The 19,608-nt window shown below is 38.7% G+C and overlaps 1 protein-coding gene across 1 annotated transcript in view; it reads left to right on the top strand.

Annotated features, from left to right (window-relative positions):
• Window positions 1-806: 806 nt before the first annotated feature.
• The window catches only part of LOC139951312 (ATP-binding cassette sub-family C member 9-like), a 33,206-nt gene continuing 14,404 nt past the window's right edge, over window positions 807-19,608 (top strand). The window contains exons 1-16 of the mRNA XM_071950142.1: window positions 807-1,568; window positions 2,549-2,788; window positions 4,692-4,883; window positions 6,491-6,646; window positions 9,102-9,257; window positions 11,131-11,265; window positions 11,718-11,880; window positions 12,254-12,294; window positions 12,543-12,800; window positions 14,134-14,295; window positions 14,755-14,833; window positions 15,522-15,627; window positions 15,828-15,926; window positions 16,516-16,681; window positions 18,180-18,317; window positions 19,241-19,454. Coding sequence (XP_071806243.1) covers window positions 948-1,568; window positions 2,549-2,788; window positions 4,692-4,883; window positions 6,491-6,646; window positions 9,102-9,257; window positions 11,131-11,265; window positions 11,718-11,880; window positions 12,254-12,294; window positions 12,543-12,800; window positions 14,134-14,295; window positions 14,755-14,833; window positions 15,522-15,627; window positions 15,828-15,926; window positions 16,516-16,681; window positions 18,180-18,317; window positions 19,241-19,454 — 2,926 coding nt within the window. The 5' untranslated portion in view covers window positions 807-947. The remainder of the gene's footprint in view (window positions 1,569-2,548; window positions 2,789-4,691; window positions 4,884-6,490; window positions 6,647-9,101; window positions 9,258-11,130; window positions 11,266-11,717; window positions 11,881-12,253; window positions 12,295-12,542; window positions 12,801-14,133; window positions 14,296-14,754; window positions 14,834-15,521; window positions 15,628-15,827; window positions 15,927-16,515; window positions 16,682-18,179; window positions 18,318-19,240; window positions 19,455-19,608) is intronic.

The following is a 19,608-nucleotide window of genomic DNA, read 5'->3' as shown; positions in this document are numbered from 1 at the left end:
TACCAATAGTGTCCAGTGCCTTTAATCTAAAACGATTAAAGGCCTGGACACAGTTGCTCAAAGCAGTTAACGGACAATGGGGAGCTGTTGGTGATATAAGACATTGTGGGAAACGGCTCCCTTTGAAGTATACGTATAGTTTTTGAGAAAGAGGTAATTCTCACTAAGATTCTTGGATTTCAAAAGGACTTACGGCCTGAAGCCTTTCACTCGGTCATCTGAAAGGCAGAAAAGGGTGTTTTTACCCGTTATTTTCTTGCAACTTCGATGCAAATTCTCAGTAGCTGTGCCCCAATTTTCACAGAGTTCTTATTGTTTGCATAAGTTGAGAAACACCAAGTAAGTCTTTGACAATTTACCAAACGTTTCATGTGCCTTTAATTGTTACTAGAAAACACAGAAATGGAAACCACGAAAAGGTTTACTATGTGTTGTTGTTTATGTTTTCTCCGTTCATGTTTTGTTTTCCTGTTGTTTTTGATACTTTACGGTGCGTCACGTGAGGCTGATTAACAGATTTTCATTTGTGGTCATCACCACCAGATTAAGTCTTCATAGATTTACAAGTCCAGTGTTATCTCGTAAACGAACCTTTGACTCTACGCGTGAATACAACAAGTGATCAAAGTCTACAAAAGCCCAACACTTCATTCGGTTTATGGTGAAAAACATTCAGTAAGTTGAATACACTGAACTACAAAAAAACACACTAAATATTGAGGTCTGTTCAAAGGTCGTGTAAACTATTGCCATAAGTTTTCCAAATTTGTAGAGTAGGCCCCCTATTACAAAAGACATATATTGAGTTAACCTGTATTGGTAGTCCACTTATGACGAATGAACAACTTGTTGAAACCTTCAGGTAATTCGCATAGGAAGGTTTCTTTGCCAGTGAATCTATCTAACAATGTCTGGCTTTTGGTGATTGTGTAACTCGTGGATGAACAATGGCACAGGAGAACATTGGTTGGTATTGGCTCTGTGGAGTCAACTCGACCGATTTGGATGACAGTGGAAGCTTCGTACTCGACAGAGTGTCTGACAATACTTGTTTCATTGATCTAGTCGATGTACTACCACATCTATGGTTTATTCTAACGGCTGCAAGTGTTCTCTTGGCACTAACATGTTTTGTCAGATTCAAACACAGCTGGAGATCTGATTACATCCTCCGTTTTCCCGGTCATATTCTAAGATGGCTGATTTCCATCTTCCTGCTGCTTTGTCTCTTCGCCTCTTTAGCAGAAGGCATCCTCACGGATGAGACTTATATTCAGAGTCTTGGAGGCAGTCAACCTCATCTTTACCTTCCACCCATCACTGCTCTGGTGGCTTGCATCTTTTCTCTTGTATATTACCACCACATGGAAGTCTGGCAAGCTGGTGGTATGGCCTTCGTGTCTTTGCTCTACTATGCGCTGGCAGCACTTGGAGAGATCGGGAAGCTCATCAACTTACATGATGCAAAACAGAACTCCGTTGAAATAGCAAGGTTTGATCTCTCAATTCTGCAGCTGATTTGCTACTCACTTCTATTTTTATTGGACATCAATGTTATCATCTGTAAGGTAGGTAGAGCTTCATGGATCGAAGTTATATTTTTTATTTTAGATTTATTGGAGTAAATACAGCTCTACCCATACAGTGTGAAGATGGCAAGACCGTGTCCAAATTGACCATTATTACGCTGTCACCATCTTGGTCATGTTACCTGCTTCCAATAACAGTAATGAATGTCCATTGCGCTTGGTACCAGACAATTATTTCGTCCAGCCTCAGTTTGGTTACAATGAGTTGGAATGGAGTAAAATCAACTAAAACCTTATATGTCCCCAATTGGTGTTAGAGCTTAAAAATGTATGTTTTTTAAAAACAAGGAGAACTGCTTTTTGCTGGAACAAATTTACCTCCAACTCCGTGCTTTTCATCTCATTGTATGTTCGAACCTTGTCTTCGACAAAAACACTTATTTCCATTCCCGCTCTCAGTTGCAGTCTTTGCTCAGAGTTTTCTACCATGATTGCCTATGCTGTTTTTACGTCACATGAATCTTCAGGTCTATATATAGGTTTTCTCGGTCAATTTCGGCAAATGAGCAGCCAATTTAACTATCAAGCTATTCTATTTCGCGCGAAATTGAATGCTGAAGAGGGTCATTCGATTTCGTTTTATGATTAGTCAAATGTAATGCTACGTCATTCGATTGAACAAAATAATCATTCAATTTAACAATTCATCAAAGCAACATTCAAATTTGCAAACGCTTCTTGGGTCGTGTGTGTCACGAAAAAAAGAATGACGATACGCTAAATTGAACAGAGTGCTAAAGGAATTTGACTCGACTCAAAACGAAACTGAATGGCCGAATTCTTAATTTGAAAGCAGTAACAACTGGAGAGGCAAAACAGCTTTAATTTGAACGCATGAACATTAAATTGACAGTTCATTTACCGAATTTGACCGAGGAAACCTATATTAGCCGGTTAAAGTGCCTGGCAGTTTTTTTTTTGTCTTCAAAGGATGTCTACCATATCCTTGCACATTATAGGTGTTCCGTAGCAATCCGAACCCTTCCAGTGAGATTGTCGACGACTTGACCTCCTCGGAGCCACTGTTCCGAGCATACTACGTCAACCTTGCCTCGCAAGTGTCTTTCTGGTGGTTGAATTGGATCTTCTTCCTTGGCTACAAGAGACCATTGGATGTTCCGGACTTGGGAAAGTTACCGGAGAGTCTAAATGCAGAGACATTACACCAGCAGTTCAAGGAGGAATATGAAAAGGAAAAGGTAGGCATTGAATAAAAAGAAGTCACTTGTGCAACAGGGAAGTCAGGAAACAGTAAACTAGTCATACACTACGGCATCTGGAACTCTCTACCAGCACACCAGTTTAGGAGAAATTAGTAAAACAAGTCACGAAAATAATTTTCGTCTCAATTTTCGCAGACAATATTTTAGAATGTAAAACGTATTGTTTTCTTGACATTGTTTTACTCATTTCTCAAAAACTACAGCACATCAGCAAGTGATATTTTAAGGGAAGCTTTAATACTACCTTCGCTCTCTGTAAACTGTGTAAGTTTAATTTAAATCTGTGGACATTGTGTTGTGTGTTACAAAAAGTACCCAAATCCTTCAATCTTAGATCTTGTCTTTGTACATAGGTTTTCTCGGTCAATTTCGGAAAATGAGCGGCCAATTTAATTTTCATGCGTTCGAATCAAAAGGAAGGTAGGCCTACACGTTTGGTAATTACTCAAAACAAATAATTAGCTTAAAAACTGACTTGGTAATAAGCATTAAAGAGCTGTTGGTAGTATAAAACATTGTGGGAAACGGCTCCCTCTGAAGTAACGTAGTTTTTGAGAAAGAGGTAATTCCTCACTAAAATAATACTAAGACTTCTAGCTAGAAGTCTTTTATTCCTATCTGAAAGCACACAAATTGTGTTGCCGCTGTTTTTTCTTTCATCATTTTTTCGCAACTTCGATGACCGATTGAGCCCAAATTGAGTCACAGGCTTGTTATTTTATGCTTATGATGGGATACACTAAGTGAGAACACTGGTCTTTGATAATTACCAAACGTGTGCAGTGCCTTTAGAGCTATTTTGCATCTCCGGTTTTTACTGCGTTTCAAATTCAGAATTCAGTCATTCAATTTCGTTTTGAGGCATTCAAGTTCCTAGCACACTCATTCTTTTTCATGACACACAATCGTCATTCCATTTAGCAAAGCTGGTTCGACTAGAGATTTTGCTGATTTAATCATTTTCAATTTCATAAAGAGGCAATCAATTTCGCTAAACGAGGATTCAAATAACGACTAAAGAAATACGAATTAAACAGATAAACTGTAAAAGGCAACCGTTTTGTACCTTCACTTTTTTTTTAAATCAAGCGAACCTTATTTTCAGTCTATTTTATGTTTCCAGAAGACTTTACCTGGGGCTCCATAAGGTTTGTTTATTTCTATATATTTTTTTCCATAGAGCATTAATGGTTAACTGAGCAAGACCTGATATTTGAATGTGTTTGATGTTTTTGTTTTTTGCTTTTTTTTCTCTCGTTTGTTTTTTAAATCTATTATTTTATATTCGCCAACCATCAATTTGCTGGCGTGCCAGACAGGTTAGCATACTATGTTCAAGAGTGCCAAAAATGAACCGTATGCCTTTAACATTCGTAAGGAAACAAAAAGTTAACCAAGCGTTTTTCAGATTGCACAAATTCCAGAATTGACTGCCCCAAAGTGAAATTTGAATGACTAAACGCACGAGTTAAAAAAATCTGCGAATTTGAATGCAGCTTTGATGAATTGTTAAATTGAATCATTATTTTGTTAAATCGAATGACGTAAAAGTACATTTGAGTAGTCTTAAAAAGAAATCGAATTACCCTTTTCAGTAGCATTTGATTTCGTACGAAATAGATAGGCTGGTGGTTAAACTGGCTGCTCACTTTTCGAAATTGACCAAGAAAACCCACTATAAAACTCGAATCTCTCTTCAAAACTTATCGTTTTTCACAGGTTTTCAATTTTGTTAATTATTTTTTTATTTTACTGCGCCTTGAACACCCAGCAGGGTGGACATTTTCGAATTACTGGTGTTTATAATTAGTATTTTTTCTTTATAAAGAATATTTGTATAAACATTATGTTTTTATTATTTTTTATTAACACAAAATAGCTACAGGCCGTATCTAAAGGTCACCAGCCGTCACTGGGTAAGGTCATCGTCCGCATCTACTTTGTACGGATGGCGTTGGCGGGAATTCTAAAACTACTGGGTGATTTTGCTGGTCTGGTTGGCCCAGTCTGCGTCTCAGGGATTGTGCTGTACGTAACAGACTTTTACTACAAGACTGGTCGGCATGAAGAGGTGAATGAGTTTTGTACACATTTCAAAGAGCAGTAGGAGATTAGTTCGTGGACTGCATTTGCCGCCATCTTTGGTGAAACATATTGCGCGCTTGAAAGGCTATCATTGGCTGAGAGTCGTGTGCACCTTTTCTATTGTTTGTCATCAGAGATGGCTTCATGTGTAATCCATCTATTGACCCCTTGCACGCGTATCACACGCGGCGACCAATGTCACGCTCACCATGTTGGTGGGCCGTTAGGTTTACGTGTATTAACGCAGTGTCGCCTAAAATGCTCACTTTACTGCATAACGCGCAGCATAGAGTTATATATAAAAACGCACAGTGAAATTGCCCACCAGTATGGCACATTCAAGATTTTTCTGCTGATGACGTCAGGTGAAATGGGTCAGTAGGCGTTTGTTTAGCTTCCCTGGGTCGACCCCGGTCTGCCCCCGGTGTGTTCGAATAGCTTTGACATCATTCGAGGAGCTCACCCGGGTCAGCCCCCAGTGCCCTGCTTGTAGAATGGGTCACTTGGGGTGACCCGATGTGCATGACAACGCCACGAGATGGGAAGTGTGGTTGATCGTTCTATGATCTCTTGTCAGGGGCTCACCCGAGTGAGCACCCCAGGGTCCACCCAGGGAAGCTAATCGAACGCACCCATTATGTGCTGGGAAAATGTAATCCGCATGAACAAAAATACCTAAGCGATTAGATGTAACATCTGATTTTTTATTGATTTATTTATTTTTTATTTTTTAATCTTTTACATTATACAAAATGATTACAAGTTGGACAAGGTTATACAAAAGTATAACAAATGTTATCTTAAGATTTGTCATACCAGCCCCCTGCCAATGATACAAATATATTCATATAATGAATAGGGTAGGTGGCCTTAGCTTTCGATCCAATCCAGACCTTCTTCACCTTCTTCATATTCATATAATATAAAAAGGAGATTGCAACCAACCACATGCTTTTAAAAACACACATGTCTGGTTTCACGTAAAATCTCCTGCAAGCACCGCTCAGAATCCGTAGAAACAACACCCCGGTTATCATGATACAATACTTGTTGTCTCTATAAAACACCCAAATTTACGTTCTTTTGTTATCTAAAACGAAAATCATGTGTGTAAGGCACTGGACACTATTGGGAGTTACCCCAAATATTTGTTAGTATACAAACTTTCTTGGTAACGAGCAATGGAGAGCTGTTGAAAGTATAAAACATTGTGAGAAACAGCTCAAAGAGGTAATTTCTCAGTAAAATATTTGAATTGATTTCGAGACCTCACGCTTGAGGTCTCGAAACCAAGCATCTGAAAGCACACAACTTCGTGTGAGAAGACTGTTCTTTGACAATTACCAAAGGTGTCCAGTGTCTTTTAATGTGTATTTTTCACGAGAACACGACTTTTCAATTATGAGATAACTTTACAATAATTGACTTTTATTTTATTGAAAACTACATAATAATTGTGAATTCTATCACTCATTAAAAAATCGGTCTGTGATTCACCAGTAAAGTTGTTATAATCATTACTTCAAATCTTTCAATTCATGTTGCTGTGATATTAACCTCTCATTATTTGTTCTTCCAAAATTCCTTTTGAAGGTTAAACCACATTTTATCAGTGCAAGTGAATTCATGGCGAACGGGTTCGTGCTTGCAGTTGTGTCATTCATTGCAGAAACGTTCCAATTTACTGCCGCGCATTTGTCCTTCTATTACTCCGCGTACTATGGGATGTGTCTACGGTCAACCATACAGGTATTCATTTTGGTTTTGTTGACATTTCATTGAGCTGTATTAATAATAATATACTAACAATAATAATAATAATAATAATAATAATAATAATAATAATAATAATAATAATAATAATAATAATAATAATAATAATAATAATAATAATAATAATAATAATAATAATAATAATAATAATAATAATAATAATAATAATAATAATAATAATAATAATAATAATAATAATAATAATAATAATAATAATAATAATAATAATAATAATAATAATAATAATAATAATAATAATAATAATAATAATAATAATAATAATAATAATAATAATAATAATAATAATAATAATAATAATAATAATAATAATAATAATAATAATAATAATAATAATAATAATAATAATAATAATAATAATAATAATAATAATAATAATAATAATAATAATAATAATAATAATAATAATAATAATAATAATAATAATAATAATAATAATAATAATAATAATAATAATAATAATAATAATAATAATAATAATAATAATAATAATAATAATAATAATAATAATAATAATAATAATATTAATAATAATAATAATAATAATAATAATAATAATAATAATAATAATAATAATAATAATAATAATAATAATAAGAATAATAATAAGAATAATAATAAGAATAATAATAAGAATAATAATAAGAATAATAATAAGAATAATATAATATCGAAGTCTTATATAGCGCACGTATCTACCAAACAAGGTACTCAAGGCGCTGAGTATGTACAAACTTTCAGAAAGATGGGTTATTGCAGTGATGGATTCTGAGACCCTATTATTAAGCACCTTATAATGGTTTACAAGGTGCTACGGCGCATACAGCAGCCACAGCCAGGAACACCAGGGCGAACCCCTTCTCTTTTCGATAAGTGCACTGGGTTCTTTTACATGCATTACACAACACATGGGACCAACGGCTTTACGTCCCATCCGAAGGACGATGTCTTGCTTAAGGACACAGGTGTCAAGGCCGGGGACTCGAACCCACACTCTGCTAATCAAAAAAACACCACAGTTTGAATTCGGTTCTCCCAACCGCTCGGCCACGACACTTTCTTAGCCCCCTCTCTTGTCAGATTAACCAGGTTAAAGATGGCTACCTTGGTAACCATACATAAAGACATGTACCAGACCATGATTCACAATAAAATCCAAAGTAATCCATGCCATGCGAACTTCATAACATCATAACAGGGGTAATCTAAAAAAGATCTTAAAGTTAGAGGTGGGATGTCACCATACTAAGTATGGTGACATCCCACTTCTAATTTCAATATCTTTTTAGATTACCCCTGTTGTGATCTTATGAAGTTCGAATGGCAAGGATCACTGTGATGTGCACTGTAATTATACCTCTCCCTAGTCTTGGCCCAAGACGTCAGTGATCGACGTCAGTGGGAGGCAGTCAAGTTGGTTAAACCATACAGTGGGGGCGGGGGGCGCTCAGCGATTTACAACTGAGCGTAGTACACTGTCCACTATCGACTTATGACGTCTTGGACCAAGACTAACCTCTCCTCAAACCAGCACTTGATAAAGATTTTGTCTTTGTTTATGTTCTCATAATGACCCACCATTGATACTTATTATTATCATCATATTCATAAGTCATTGCTTGTAAAGAAAACGAAGTAACCGCATGTCAAAGGGCTCGACGTCAGCGCTGTTAACAATACGAGTTCACAATTTTGCCAAAATCATCCATAAAATATTATTTTTTAAAGCCATGGTCGTCATGCAAGATGTCAAATTTTGGGTGAGCAATTTCTGCCCCAAAAAGTGACGTCATCCACACTATTTGTTTAGCCTAGTGACATTATCCAAATACTGGGAGTTTGTTTAAAGGCAGTGGACACTTGGTAAATACTCAAATATTTATTAGCATAAAACCTTCCTTGGTAACGAGTAATGGGGAGAGATTGGTAGTACAACAGATTGTGAGAAATGGCTCCCTCTGAAGTGGAGTAGTTTTCGAAAAAGAATTAATTTTCCACGAATTTGATTTCGAGACCTCATATTTAGAGTTTGAGGTCTCGAAATCAAGCATCTAAACGCACACAACTTCGTGTGACAAGGGTGTTTTTTCTTTCATTGTTATCTCGTAACTTCGACGACCGATTGCGCTCAAATTTTCCAGGTTTGTTATTCTATGCATATGTTGAGATACACCAAGAAGACTGGTCTTTGACAATTACCAATAGTGCCCAGTGTCTTTACGCCTTGGTGGCATGTAAGAGTTGACCTTTGACACGGTGTGACCAGCTCGCTTTGCTTCTATTTGATCCAAAGTAACCAAGCTGAGGCACGGAGCAAAAATTGACCCAGGTCTTTTTCATGGTATTATAATTAAAGCTGCCATTGTCTAGGTTTCAGAATGATTGTAATACAGTTTCTGTTTATGTCCAACAGTCGATGGTTTACGAGAAATCTCTGAGCTTGTCCACGTTTGCTACGACTGGGGGCGACATGACCGTGGGTCAGATCACCAATCACATGTCGACGGACCCAATGAACCTGCTCTACATGTTCCAGTATTTTCATTTTCTATGGACCGTCCCTTTCTTGGTAAGAGACAAACTCAAAATCTTTTTTTTTTTCAATTCCTGTTAGGGCTGCAACAGGTAAGAGACGTACACTACTCACAAATATTGACACTGACACAAACCATAAAACTTGCTTGTGTATAATAAGTTAATATTATTGGGGTTTCACTGAGTTGGACAGCGCCACCATAACCTTACCGCACATCGGTTATTGTCCTTTGATTGGTGACATCCTTTATTTTGCCATGTATACTGCTGCGACACTTCAAAATTTAAGATACGAGTCCAATGTGAATAATTAGTGGACGCCTTCGCAGCATTGTTCTCAAACTTATCATTCCCGCCCTTTTGTCCGAACGAGGCAAGTTCGTGTCGGGGTGGACAAGGTTGGCATATACATGGGGTTGTCGTACGTGGAGTCATCAAAAGATACAGCCGAGTGAAATGGGATAGTACAGGGTGCGTTCGTTTAGCTTCCCTGGGTCGACCCCGTGTCTGTCCCGGTACGTTCGAATAGCTTTGACGTCATTCCAGGGGCTCACCCGGGTCAGCCTCCAGTGCCCTTCTTGTAGAGTGGGTCGCTTGGGGTGACCCGATGTGCATGACAGGGGCTCACCGAGTGAGCACCGCAGGGTCGACACAGGGAAGCTAATCGAACGCAGGCATATATTTCGCTACGTATTTCTCAGTTCCTTCTCCGGTTTCATCCACTATGCTTTACAGTCGTTGTTTATTGGTAGTCCTATTGATTGATTGTATTCCTCATCCAGTCATGTACTCCACGTGTGTTTTAAAGGCAGTGGACACTATTGGTAATTGTCAAAGACTAGCCTTCACAGTTGGTGTATCTCAACATATTTATGCATAAAATAACTAACCTGTGAAAATTTCAGCTCAATCGGTCATCGAAGTTTGCGAGATAATAATGAAAGAACAAAACACCCTTGTCACACGAAGTTGTGTGCGTTTAGATGGTTGATTTCGAGACCTCAAGTTCTAAATCTGAGGTCTCGAAATCAAATTCGTGGAAAATTACTTCTTTCTCGAAAACTATGGCACTTCAGAGGGAGCAGTTTCTCACGACGTTTTATACTATCAACCTCTTTCCATTACTCGTCACCAAGTAAGGTTTTATGCTAACAATTGTTTGAGTAATTACCAGTAGTGTCCACTGCCTTAAATGTTTTTTTTTTATCCTAGTTGTAAATTCCTCACTGTTTTCATTATTTATTGCTAAACCGTGCTTGTAAAAATCACATGCAATTTGGCTTGTGGGCTACAAAATGTAGTATTAAAGCCATTGGACCCTTTCGGTACAGAAAAAAAAAAAGTTCACAGATTTACAAATAATTTACAGGGTTTACAGAAGGTAATGGTGAAAGACTTCTCTTGAAATATTAGTCCATGAAATGCTTTACTTTTTGAGAAAACGGTAAAACAATATAAATTCTCGTTAACGAGAATTACGGATTTGTTATAAACACATGTCATGACACGGCGAAACGCGCGAAAACAGGAGTGGGTTTTCCCGTTATTTTCTCCCGACTCCGATGTCCGATTGAGCCTAAATTTCCACAGGATTGTTATTTTATATATAAGTTGTGATACACGAAGTGTGGGACTTGGACAATACTGTTTACCGAAAGTGTATAATGGCTTTAATGAAATGAATTGAAATAAAAAATGTGTATTTAAATTCTGTGATAATTCACGCAAATGAATCAAATGTTGTTATTATTTGCCGAGTCCTGTTATGACTGCATCAGCAAACAATAAACAAAGAAATTGTTCATGTTGTATAATACTATTTTTATCGTTGTGTAATTAATATTCTGTCAATACTCGATGTGTGTTCGACAATCTTTAAATATAATTGACTTCCTCTTTGTTTCTAGATTGCCCTCGTTCTGTATCTTCTATACGTTCAACTTGGTACTGCAGCTCTGCTTGGTTCAGTGGTTTACATTCTTGTCATTCCAGTCCAGTTATGGATTGCTAACTTCATGGCCAAACACCAGAAGAATGCCCTGGTAAATATCAACAACAATAAATCTTAAATCTATTTATTTCAGTACTGTATTTGTATTTATATCTCACTCATATTGCTGTAAAAAACAAAACTCTTCTTAACTTGAGACTAATCTTAGGACTTAGGACGAGTTCCAATCCTGCACTGTAGCATGCAGACCTTAAGATTAATCTTAAGTGTCCTAACTCAAGATAAAACGAGTCCTAACTCTTTGTGAAATCACCCCTGGGTTCCGTTATAGGTACATTGACAAGCAGAGTATACGTCACTCAAGGAACAACGACTAAACGTTTCGACTAAGGACTTTTTTTTCACTTTTCAACTGGAACTTTGCCTCAAAACATTTTTAAGCAATTTTTTATTCAAACCAAATGAGCTGTTTTCATTTAATTTACAGCAAACAACTGAGGATGAAATGTGTGTAACTATGTGGAATCGTTTTTCTTTATTCAGTATTTAGCAGATGAAAGACTAAAACATTCCAACGAGATCTTGCAAGGTATCAAGCTGCTGAAATCTTACGGATGGGAGCAACTCTATGTGAAAGTCGTGGAGAAAATACGACTCCAAGAGTTGAACCATATACTGAGGATGAACGTCGGTTATGGAGTTATAGGTATTTTTTCATTCATCATGATTAAAGTGGTGATGGTGTTTGTGTTGTTGTTGTTGTTGTTGTTGTTGTTGTTGTTGTTGTTGTTGTTGTTATTGTTGTTGCTATTGCTGTTGCTGTTGCTGTTGCTGTTGCTGTTGCTGTTGCTGTTATGTTGTTGTTGCTGTTGCTGTTGCTGTTGCTGTTGCTGTTGCTGTTGCTGTTGCTGTTGCTGTTGCTGTTGCTGTTGCTGTTGCTGTTGCTGTTGCTGTTGCTGTTGCTGTTGCTGTTGCTGTTGTTGTTGTTGTTGTTGTTGTTCTTGTTGTTCTTGTTGTTCTTGTTGTTCTTGTTGTTCTTGTTGTTTCAACTAATTATTTGTTTTTCACACTCCATGCAGGATTTATTGTGTCAGCCGCCCCGCTCTTGGTTACGCTGCTGGTTAGTACAAAAAAATTGATTTGAAATATATTTATATTCATGGATGAATGGAAAAAAGAACTTTGGTTTACGTCTACAAGTTGCGTCATTAAGAATATGCGAACGTTACGATTGGTGATTTTAAAACCAGATTAAAAAAACAAATTGCGAGAACAAACATAATATACAACAAAATTACAAGATTTCACCAGACATATTTTTTAGTACTTGTTTGTGTGTTTTTATTTTTATTTTGTTTTCTGCGGCAGACATTTGGGACCTACCCCGCCCTCAGCGGTGAAGATCTCACACCCGATAAGTCTTTCTCGGCCTTGGCGTTGTTCAACCTAATGACTGGTCCCCTCTTCATGTTACCAATGATAACCACGCACCTCGTTAATGGTATAATAAGCACTGCACGACTGCAACGATTCTTTATGGCGCAGGAGGTTGAAATGCAAAGCGCAGGAAACGATTGGCGGGAAAGAGATTACAAGAACACTGGCCACGGCATGGATAATGAACACGTGAGTAGCTAATTCTTTTCAACATGTAATTGATGTTTTGTATATTTGAGAAACTGTTTGTATATATTGTCATTCCTGCCATTTCACATAAAGGAATTTTAATTTGAGTAAATTATTTTCATTTCAAAACGAATGGTGACAGAATATTATGGAAACTTTTCACTGGAGGTGTCTCTCGGAAGATCTACCACATAAAGGCCGGTTTATAGTCGGTCGCGCGATGGTCGCGCGACGGAAATCTTGCGCGCAATCTTAAGACTGAGGCCTGTCTTTTTATGATCGCGCGTCCGACGCCCGACCATCGCGCGACCGACTATAACTCGGCCTTTAGTCCCAAAATGTGACTCTTTTGTCCGTTATACCTGGAGTCATTCCACGCATATCTTCTCTCAGTCCCATGTTAGCCCTATACATGACTCTTCCTCTGTACACAGATACAGACTGTAGTACAATACAAAAGTGTCAGACCACCACGGCTAAGCCCCATGTCAAAATACGTGCGTGCTTTGTTTATCATTCTTGTTTGTTTCCGTTGTGAAGGAATCTGCCGTGTTCGGAACGGATAAAGTAAGGGCCATTTAGACAGACATTTACTATTCTTGTGGTTCAGATAGTTTAAAAGGAATTGACGAATGACAGATGCAAGTTATAATTGTGGCAAATGCATATGAATACAAAGGGTGCGTTCGATTAGCTTCCCCGGGTCTACCCCGGTGTGTGGTGTTTTCTTTTTCCAGGACGAACGTGTGCAGATAATTACCCACGTTCGTCCTGAAAAAAAACCCGCCACACACCGGGGTCGACCCAGGGAAGCTATTAAACGAACGCACCCATAAACGTGTGCAGTAACTGTTGTACCAAACAATAGGCAGCAGAGTGTCGATACCGAATCAAGCCTACAACTTATGATAGACTTTTAAAAGGGATAATGAGCCGATATACGTATCCGTGCGAATTGATTAGAAACCTAACAACTAAAGTGACCGAAAGTAAGTAGAAACAGTTCTTTTGTTTGGTTATTTGCAGTTAATGAGCACAAACATTATCCCGTATCCCTTATAATATAGCTGTTGTCAAATTTGTTCCTGGCCTCCCATGCAATACAACAACCAAATGTATGTGAAACCATGTCACGCACACAAGTATTAAAAAACCTTATAGCCAGTCTCCAAAGCCACGTCTGTGCGGCCCCTAAATGTAGCCCGAGCCTTAAATGTTGCCTGACCTAAATGTAGCCCCAAACATGTACCTAAATGTCACCGGACCTAAATGTAGCCCCAACTGACTCACAAGGTTGATTATGAGCAAAGCTCTTATTATTATCATAACATAGGTTGGTCGTCACAACGAGAACGGTTACGATGACAACCACATCGATGAAGTGGATGAAACGTCGAGTATATTACCGAAGGTGGTTGTATCAAAGCGTTCCATTAAGTATGGCATTACGCACACAACCAAACTCGGTCATGTGCCTCGGTCAGTTGCCATCAAGGTAAACAAAAACAAAATATTGTTTTTTTTTTGTACGTGTGGGGGGATTTTTCTCAATTAAATCAGGTAATGTAACTGCCTTTCAGAGAAGTGCTAAGCACATTAAAACTCGTATTTCTCATTTCTGAAATTGTGAGAGTTCTTGTGAAGTTTTATAACTTTGTAGTTTTAGTTTAATTACCCACAGCCTCTCCCATGCACGCAAGTGTGTCAACACATGCAATCATGGACCCTCCTTTGTTAAACTCTTTCCCTGCTGAATGACCCACATGTATTCGGACACACTACAACGACTGTTCTATGTATTAATGCCTTCATAAAGAACAGCTCCCGCTTGTTTGTAAATAGAATTATACCTCTGTCATGCTGAACGACCGAAAGGTATCGGGGATTCATCCAACGACTGTTTGTGTATTAATGGACTAGTTAAATAACATCTCCTGCTGGTTTGTACCTCTAGATTACAGATGGCAACTTCACCTGGGACAAGAATAGCAAGAGGCCAATCCTTTCAAACATCAACGTTGACATACCGGCAGGTAAAAGAAATAAATACTAGAGCTGTTCTTATTCCGGAGCTGGGGGACTAACAGTGACGAAAACGAGGCTGGCAGTTAATATGTTGCCTCTTGTCAGTGACGTGCCCGTACCAGCGAATTACCGTACCAACCCAAACTAGAACTCCTTATATATATCTTTATTGTTCTCCGTTTTTAAACCACAACTTAGCTCCCGTCAGTATTTTTGAAACCCGTGCCTTCTGTACACAGCTTCATACGGGTGAACTGAGCCTGAGCTGGAGTCCAAGCCCAAAAGCAATAGTTTCGAAAGGGCTCCTTGACACACACAAAGAAACAATCTTGTATTCTATTTGTATCTGCAAATGTTATACAGAGGTGCATAAGTCTACAATAAAATTTTGTAGAGCAACATTATTCTATGGGAAATCTAACATCTTGTCAATACTGCTGCAGTATCAGCTGCTAAAATATAAAAACTGCCTCTAGCTACCGGGCAATCTCGGTGGTCTAGTTGGTGGGACACTGCTTAAGGTAAGAATGGCATAGGTCGTGGGTTCGAATCCCATCCGCCTGTAACTTTTTTTCACAGAACTCGGGAAAGTACTCTGTGTTTTGGTAAAACAGAAAACTAACAATATTCTACCAATACAGACAAAACACATAAAAACCAAAGGGTATTATTATGTTTGAACACTTTTCCACTCAGGTGAGTTGACAATGATCATTGGAGCTGTTGGAAGCGGCAAGTCGTCCCTGGTGTCCGCTATGCAGGGCGAGATGACCACATTGTCCGGCAGTGTGCAGTTCAGTAGGTCAGTGGCAAGTTTTAGTACGAATAGCCGTGTCTGAAGTGGAGGTATCAGCTTTAATCGTTTAAAGGTTGCAAAGGAATTCTGTGGGGAAAAACAACTTCATGTGCATGTGATCGTTTGTTTCAAATTCTGCCCAATTTGTTTTGCTTGTTTTATTAATAATACTGTTCATTAATTGTAAACTATTTCACTTGTTCCAGGACCAAGGCATCCATCGCATACGCAGCGCAGAAAGCATGGCTGATCAACGCAACATTACAAGACAATGTCCTGTTCGGTGAAAGTTTGGTCTCGAAAAAGTAAGATCTAAGACTGACTTTAAATCCCACACATTTTCTTTTTTTTAAATTTGTTTTGTATTCATGCAGGATGATATGAGAAGGAAAAGTACATAAACACCTACCTTCTGCGGATACTCTATTCTGTTTTTGTCACCTGGCACACTTAGTATAGTAGAATGTGCAAATCTTGGGTTCGAATCCCACCCGAAGAAGAAGGTTCTTCTGAATGCTAGAAGAGGGTTTTGGGTTTTGGGTTTGCGGTGCCAGAGCACAGGAGACTCACCCCCCACGCCCACAAGCGCCTTCTTGTGATTTAATACATTTATTCAAAATATAAAATTGGTGCATAATAGAAATTATATTTTCTAATCACGATCGCTTCTTTTCATGTGATCTTTGCATTCAACATTTCCATTCAAATCAGATCTTTGTGTATTTGAATGGTTTTCACTGTAAGGGTTTTTATCCGTGTGATACTGAAAACGTCATTGACATTTTTACATCTGAGGGCATAATGCATTCGACCTTTTGGATCATAATCCTAACCAAAACATTCTGAAATTAAGATAGAGATTAACAGTGGTATCCCGACGCCCTTTAAATTCAGATACAAGAAGACCATTGATGCGTGTGCCATGAAACCAGACATTGATATCTTACCAGGAGGAGACCAGACTGAGATTGGAGAGAAAGGAATTAACCTGAGTGGTGGACAGAAGCAGAGGATAAGCGTGGCTAGGACGGTCTACTCGGGCAGAGATATCGTCATCTTGGTGGGTCAGAATCAACTTATAAAATGAGCCTTCAAACAAACTTTGTCCCTTTTCGAAATCTTCGGGCTTCGGCTTTGGATTCGTTTCAGGCTAGCTTGACCCCGCGGTTGTTTTGACATGTTGCGTGCTTTGCGCACGCACTCAGGGCTTCAGACGAGAGAACGGAGCCTGAAGCCGAATCCAAAGCCAAGACCGTGGTTTCGAAAAGGGCAATAGACGTTGTTCAAGTCGGGTCTTGTGCTAAAATCACTGAGTCGGAGTATGTATGAGCTTTTGTGACGCGCGCCCTCTAGTTTTAAATATTTGTCAAGCCATTTACTTTTTTATTGCTAGACTAGTCCCCTGTCTTTATACGGATAAAGACCGCTTATTTCATTGGTTACCATTCATAAGGATAAATGTGCAGTGACGTAAGCTTTCTATATCTGTGTTTTGATTGGTCCGAGGTGACGTCTGGCAGCTGCACCTTCGGTCGTCTGCATAATATGAAATGTAGGTAAAGGGTGATTATAGACGGGGATTTACCTAGGCTCTAGAGGTCACTTTCTGGGGTAAGTAATGAGCCTCTAAGTGTGACACAAAGATGCAATGCTAAGAGAATGAGGAGCTCGAGTGCATGTTGCAGCGAATTCAATTGGCGAACAAAGATTCGGCGAAAGTCCGACGTGGGTAAAGCCTGAACACAACCTCGTCCACATTGTATAAGTTTTATCTTCGTCTAATCTGCCCCGTGCTAATCTCTCGCTGGTACATTTAGGTTTTTCTTCCCAGGGAACTATAGTCTTATTGTAATTTTATTATAAAAGGGAACTTGACTGTTTTCCTTACCGGTAAAGCTACATGGAATTGTGACAGTAATTGTATTCACTGTACCATACAACCATAACACTGGACTGAACAATAACAATGACACTAAACCGTGAATACGTATCTTGCATTAATCATAAAAGTACAAAGCAAAATACTTAGAAATGATTTCTAACTTTATTCAACTTTCTGTTAGAGCCGGGTGTTGCAAGAGATTCTGTTGCCCCAGAGACTCTGGTCTACCCCCCCCCCCCAACCCCCGTATAGCGAACTGTTTACAAACTTCTTCAGTGATAACGCCCTCTTTTGCATCATCTTCCTTTACTTTTCGCTCGGCCCCAGCGGCCAGTCAATCCAGGACCGCTGGGATGGGCTAATCGCTTGCACAGATTCTTGTTCAGGAAGTACGTCATGTATGCAGTGCATAGGGATATGGCGCAGTGTGAGTGTGATACATGATGGGACTGCGCATTGATAAACCAATGTGCGTGCATGATACGTTTGCCCATCCCAGCGCCTTTGGTTAAAGCAAGGCGCTGGGGACGAGCGACACTTTACTTCAGCTCACATAATCTCCCGTGGAAAGTCCCTGGACACGGTCATGGTACTTTTAGAGTGCAATGTTGTTGTTTTTTTATACTAGTGAACTGAAGAATGCTCTTGCGTGTTTGTAACACCATCTTTTGTACAGGATGATCCACTGTCTGCTTTAGACGTCCATGTTGGATCACATGTCTTCCAGAAAGCTATCGTGGGCAATTTGTTGCGTAAGAAGCGAACCGTCGTCTTGGTGACGCATCAGTTACAATACCTCCACCACGCTCAAAAGGTACGTTGTTCCGAGGAGTATACTTCCACTTTCTTAGCAAATTAATAAAAAATACACAAAATAATGTTGTCATAATGCAAGTTTTGTATTACTCATTTATTTATGGCCAGTATATAAAGTGTAATTTCCAGGTAAATCTTTGCAGAAATCCATTTATTTTGACACCTGGCTCATGAAATCTCGTCTGAAAAATTGCTCCTTTTGAATCAGCATTCAACAATCAAATGAAGTTTTTACAATTTCACTAGTTTATTAGCAGTCACTGTGGTCATCTTCATTCGGCCACAAGACTCTTTCAGTTTGGTAAAAACCACCATTTAATGTTATCAACCGTAACTATAGGAAGTAGAAGTTCAACTTCAGAATGGTCAAAGTGTAGGTTTTAATGTTTTAACGAATCTGAATCGGAAAAAAAAAATTGTGCGCGAAAACAAAAATTGCTAAAAAGAAGCCCTTATAGAGTTTGAGTGAATAAGGGGGAAATGTGTTAATTTCAATATACTTAAAGGGAATTAAGGTACACGTTTGGTAATTACTCAAAACAAATATTAACTTAAAAACTGACTTGGTAAAGAGCATTGGAGTGCTGTTGATATAAAACATTATGGGAAACGACTCCCTCTAAAGTAACGTAGTTTTTGAGAAAATGTTAAAATGACTTCTAGCTAGAAGCCTTTGAGTCCTATCTGAAAGCACACAAATTTGTCCAGAAAGGGTGTTTTTTCTTTCATAATTTTCTCGCAAATCTTCGATGACCAATTGGGCCAAAATTTTCACAGGCTTTTTATTTTATGCTTATGATGGGATACACAAAGTGAGAGCACTGGTTTTTGATAATTACCAAAGGTGTACAGTGTCTTTAAAGCATTTTTGCTGAGCTTGGCCGCCGAGGAAGAAATATATAATTGTCCTTTTTTCCCCAGATCATCGTAATGAAAGAGGGACGTATAGCTCACCAAGGGACCCTTCAAGACATTGTGGATGAGACTCCAGACCTTTACAACGAATATCAACAAGCTGTCAAGACGGCTACTGAATCCGAAACGGAGATTGAAGAAACCCTCCGCGGACTGTCGGAAGACGAGAGGAAAACTGTGTTTCGGAAACAGATCTCACGAGAACTGTCAAAACAATCAGGTATTTTGAGTCTGTCCCTAGCCCCCTCTGGAGATTATGTGTGTGTGCCCCCCCCCCCCCCCCCCCTCATTTAGGCGAACTGTGTTCAAACATCATCTGATAGCACCATATCCTCCTCACTTTAGTTTCCCATGTCGGGGACAAAATCTCCGGG

Source organism: Asterias amurensis, chromosome 2 (assembly GCF_032118995.1).
Source record: "Asterias amurensis chromosome 2, ASM3211899v1".
Lineage (NCBI taxonomy): Eukaryota > Metazoa > Echinodermata > Asteroidea > Forcipulatida > Asteriidae > Asterias > Asterias amurensis.
The sequence above is the reverse complement of the archived record's forward strand: the minus strand, read 5'-3'. Positions and strand labels throughout refer to the sequence as shown.